The sequence below is a fragment of the Tachysurus vachellii genome, chromosome 3 (assembly GCF_030014155.1).
Source record: "Tachysurus vachellii isolate PV-2020 chromosome 3, HZAU_Pvac_v1, whole genome shotgun sequence".
Classification (NCBI taxonomy): Eukaryota; Metazoa; Chordata; class Actinopteri; order Siluriformes; family Bagridae; genus Tachysurus; species Tachysurus vachellii.
The window spans coordinates 33,445,699-33,450,910 of NC_083462.1; the positions used below are offsets into that span (position 1 = coordinate 33,445,699).

Sequence of the window (5,212 nt, forward strand, 5' to 3'; positions counted from 1 at the left end):
GTTGGAGTGTGTGTGGGGGGGATTAGTGATCATTCAGCTACAAGAGCATTAGTGAGATCAGACACTGATGTTGGAGTGTGTGTGGGGGGATTAGTGATCATTCAGCTACAAGAGCATTAGTGAGATCAGACACTGATGTTGGAGTGTGTGTGTGGGGATTAGTGATCATTTAGCTACAAGAGCATTAGTGAGATCAGACACTGATGTTGGCGTGTGACTGTGGGGATTAGTGATCATTCAGCTACAAGAGCATTAGTGAGATCAGACACTGATGTTGGAGTGTGTGTGTGGGGATTAGTGATCATTCAGCTACAAGAGCATTAGTGAGATCAGCCACTGATGTTGAAGTGTGTGGGGATTAGTGATCATTCAGCTACAAGAGCATTAGTGAGATCAGACACTGATGGTGTAAGAGTGAGGAGGAATGGGGTTCAGTCGGTGTTCCAGTTCATCACAAAGGTGTTCAGTGGGGTTGAGTCAGAGTCAGGGCTCTGTGCAGGACACTCGAGTTCTTCCACTCCAACATTAACACACCATGTCTTCATGGAGCTCTGTGCTTTGTGCACAGGGACATTGTCACGCTGGAGTCTCTTAGTTCCAGTAAAGGGAAACTGTATGAACCTGTAAGAACATAAAAGTGTAATGTCAGGTGCCCATAAATATTTGTCCATGTAGTAGATTATTGCATTAATTTATTATGCAGACACACAGTGAGTGTCAAATATCTGGCCGTTGATGCAGCAGCCGGGTCTCTTAGTCATTAACGTATTATATCAGTTTTGTCTATAAATCAGTGAAATCCCAGTCAAGTAAACATTATTCCTAAACTAACCCCCACTGGCTTTAAGTCTTTCTTAGCAGCAGTGTTAAAACACCGTGTCCTGTGTATTCCCTTAGAGAGATGCTGAGGGACCCTGAGAAGAGAAGCAAGCTAATCTCCAATCCCACCAACTTCAACCACGTGGCTCACATGGGACCTGGAGATGGCATGCAGATTCTAAAGGACTTACCGATGGTAGTGTAGTGACGTGTTGATTAAATTCGGTAAAATAACAAAGTTAAATAGTGTAGCCAAAAGGAGTACTATGTGTGCTCTCTCTAACCATGTTTACTTGTGCTAATTCTGTTGTGCTAAGAATATTTCATGTATTTGTATGTGAGGCACATGTAACTGGGCTTAGACTAAATTTGACACAAATTTATCTTACTTTTCTTCTGTAGAATGTGCGTGCTCAGGAGAACCGGTCTGGCTTCAGTGGCTCAGTCAGTATTCCGTCCTTAGCGAAGAATCGGTCTGAACCTGGTCGCTCTATGAGTGCCAGCAGTAGCCTGGGTATACGTGAGTATCTGCATCCTCAACATGCTAAACCCTTCTATAAGACTCTATCCCATACAGTAAGTCCCTAAGCACTGTGATATTGCTTTCACTTCCTGTGTGCCACTTTATTTATTTTGACCACGCTAGCGTCCATTATTTCGAAATAATTCCCCATGTTCCAATATTTAGTTTTTTCACCATTCTGTATAAACTCTAGAAACTGCCACCACCAACATCCATGCCATCAGTCAACGTCACTGAGATCATATTCTCCTCCAGTTCCATAGATGTAAACGAACACAGATCTTCATATCTTCATGATTTTACACACTGCGCTGCTGCCACATGACTGGCTAATTAGATAGTCGCATGAATGGACCGCTGGAAGATTTGCATAATATTTCTATAATATTTGAAATGCAGTAATAAAAACTCTTGCTATCTCCGTCTCTCCACGTGTCTCAGGTTCCTCTTCTCAGAATGGCAGTGCCCTGAGGAGGGAGCTCTCGAGCAGTAGCTACAGCTCCAAGCGGCAAACAATGACATCTCCATCTGAGAGCTCTTTATCGTCAGGTGGAGGAATGGACGCTGGAGACGCAACGCTTTCACAGTTTGACCGGGAGGTGAGTACCGAACCTGTGAAATAGAAACTTCATGCCATCTGGTTAGTGAAAACTACTCTATGGGGAAAATCACTTCATCATTCATTCTGTAGATGTCAGAAGCAGGCTGTCCTTCAACATGTCTGAAGAAATATATCTTATAGGGTATATAAGATAGAACCTTTTTTCATGTTGGCAAATTCCTTAATAAGGACTGGACTGACACTTAAAGCTCATGTCTTATGTAGTTTTTTACACTAACAGCAGGTTCCTGTACAGCGTTTATCCCCAAATTCCACATTCATAGTCATTCCTTTCTATCCAGGTCCATGATCATATAGACAGTGACTCAATTTTGGTCATTTTGTCTCTGTACACCACACAACGGATCTGAAATGAAGCAGTCAGTACATGATTGAAGTGTAGACTTTCAGTTTTATTTCAAGGGGTTTAGCAAACAAATTGGACGATCGGAAACTAATTAGACAGACGTCCTTGTTATTTTATGATGAAATAAGGAGATAAAAGTTACGGAGTGGATTCTAGATGTGTTCGCTTCTCACGGGAATTCTCAACAGGTCTCCCGGGTTCAAAATTCCAGACCCAAATGCAGGGATGACAAAGCAGGCACGATTTATTAACACGAACACGGAACACTAGGCAGGTACTTGACACGGCTAAAAACAAAATACTCAACATGGAACAAAGAAACAAAATACAGAACTCGAGACGCCCGTTTAAAGACGAGGATTCCCAGATACAACAAAAAACGCGGCAGAAATAAAGAAGGAAAGTAATTAAAGACACATAGGGAACAGGTGTGAGAAGGAATCTAAGGCTGGGGCGGGTCAAACAAAGACGTGTGAATACAAAAACATGGCACAAACCCAAACCTGACAGGTCCGGAGAGTCTGTGCAGGTGGTTGTCATTACTACACAAATCCTACACTTCAATCACATCTTAATCGCTTCATTGTGTTGGTGTACAGAAGCAAAATGATCCGAATTGTGTCACTGTCCGTATACTTACGGACCTGACTGTATAACTCGGCTCCACTCGGGCCTTTAGCTCCTGCTACACCACCACACATACCCATATTATAGCATTTTGTATCCTTTCCCCCGGTATGGAAGCCACTTTTGGGCCTCTCAGTGTGCCTTTCCTTCCCAGTGGCAGGCTGTCTCGCCCTCGGAGAAGACGCCCGATCTGAAACGGGCGTTAAGGACCCTGCTTAGTAAGATGAAGGTAAAGTTGATGCATTTAGCATTGAAAGCACCCTTTCATTCCATCCCCCAGAACAACCACATTACGGCTTTTCTTTTCCTGTTTTTTATTTTTATTTGAATAAAATCCTCAGCCTCTGATTGACAAATCTCCATAACACCAGGATTGGGTTAAAAGCATTAACGCTCGAAAGTGACATGCATCCTGTACTCCAATTTAGCATTAGAGGAGGAAAAAAAAAGACGTTCGATCATCTTTCTGAGGCTGAGAGATCACAGAGAGCAGGAGATGTCATGGTTTCACAGCTCTGCATGTATTTTGAAAGCATATCGTACTAGTAGGAGCACCAACACCTTCCTGTACGTTTTATTTCAGCACGTCAAGGGATGTATGATTAAACAAAGCAGTTTAACTGCAGTGTCCGAGCAGCTGTCGCAAAGTGACTCGCTCCCAAAAAACAACCGTATTTTTGGGAATTTAGTGCACTTTTTTTTGCCATTTTCAACATCAGTGAAAGAAAAAATGTGTCATTACACTGATTGGACAGAAACGGTACTAAAAAAAAAGACTGGAAAGACCTTCATACTTTCATATAATCTGGAATACAAATATAGAAAATTTGAAGTCATTACAGATGGATCACATTGACGTCTCATCGGTTGATTTCGTCTAGGCGAATTACGGCTTGTAATTATTCTACAAGTTTTAACTGCCAGGCTTGGATTTGGTTTTATGCCACATTTGATGATCTTGATGTTGAAAACTAACTAAATAATGCGCAAGAACACGTCGTATATGTGGTGAGAGCGCTGAGCAAGTCACAGCTCTCATCCATATTCATTCATTCCACTTCTTCCCGGCTGCGATTTCAAAGGATATGAACCGATCCTTTGGGGAAAATACGAACCCTCAAATATTTATACGAGTTTTATGCATGTGTGCAGATTGAGGCTTTAAATATGCATCTCATACGCATCCTTAGTAGCTGTAGTGTTTACGGCACACCGATTATAATACACGTCTCTTCTTTTGTGTAGCTACAGTTACGTCTTTCTGTGTTTGTGACTCAGCAGCAGTTTTACTTCAATAAACACAAATTATTTATGCTTAAAATCCTGTAATGGACGATCGAGGCACCATTTAGCCATTTATAACCATTTATTTATTTAAATATTTCGGTTAACAGGGTCGTACATTTAAAGCAACGTCCTTAGCGAAGTCATCAGAATCATTGAAAATGAAAAAAAAAAAAAAAAAAAGTCATCTACAATTTTTCTTCTTTAATTAGTCTACAGGAAATTCAAATGATGCAACTTCCTGTTGGCTTGTGGAATATTTCATAGGATTTTACGTGTTTAGGTAACAGGGTTCAATTAATGTTGTGGGACTGAAACGTCCATTTTTTTTTTTTAACTGGAAAAAGAATATTTCATCCTTGAAGTATTAAATGTATTTATTTATTTATTTTCGAGTATTTTTCAAGGTAAAATGTAATTACTTGTGCCTATGATGTGATGGTTTAATTAAGACAATTCAGACACAGAGATGAAAACTGAAAGCATCATGTAGTTATGCTACATCATGTAGTGACTTTTTAATTAACCCTTTGGTTCTATCTGGACTTGCAGGACTCAGACTCGCCGCGTCACTCCACTGCCTCCAACAGCTCGACTTTCAGCAGCCCGCCCAGTCCTTCATCACCGCACAAGACCAAGTCTCTCTCTTTAGAGAGCACAGACCGTGTTGGCTGGGACACATGATGGACACAACCCAGGACTAATGGCGGCGTGTCCTGGCCCTGCGTACACGCCCGTATAAATAAAACGCAAGCATTACTGGATCCTATTTCCTTATTTATCCGGCTTCTCGAGAAAGGAAAATGACACTTGTGTGTGTGTGTGTGTGTGTGTGTGTGTTTTGTGGTGCAGGGCATCAATCAGAAATCATTTCAATCTGGCTCAAAGTGTCCTGAGCCATTTCAGACACACTACATTTGAACTTGACTGTACTGGGATTTGGGGTGAACTATTTATTTCTCAGTCCAATATTAGCTGTTTAAGAATTTTT

The 5,212-nt window shown here is 41.3% G+C and overlaps 1 protein-coding gene across 3 annotated transcripts in view; it reads left to right on the forward strand.

Moving 5' to 3' along the window:
• Positions 1-4,985, forward strand: part of cdc42bpab (CDC42 binding protein kinase alpha (DMPK-like) b) — a 108,603-nt gene extending 103,618 nt beyond the window's left edge. For 2 of the 3 annotated variants that reach the window (XM_060866871.1, XM_060866872.1), the window contains 5 exons: positions 898-1,015; positions 1,222-1,339; positions 1,784-1,941; positions 3,092-3,166; positions 4,774-4,985. In XM_060866871.1, the coding sequence (XP_060722854.1) occupies positions 898-1,015; positions 1,222-1,339; positions 1,784-1,941; positions 3,092-3,166; positions 4,774-4,905 (601 nt within the window). In that variant the 3' untranslated portion in view covers positions 4,906-4,985. The remainder of the gene's footprint in view (positions 1-897; positions 1,016-1,221; positions 1,340-1,783; positions 1,942-3,091; positions 3,167-4,773) is intronic. The other variant, XM_060866873.1, reaches the window with a different exon arrangement.
• The last annotated feature ends 227 nt before the right edge of the window (positions 4,986-5,212 follow it).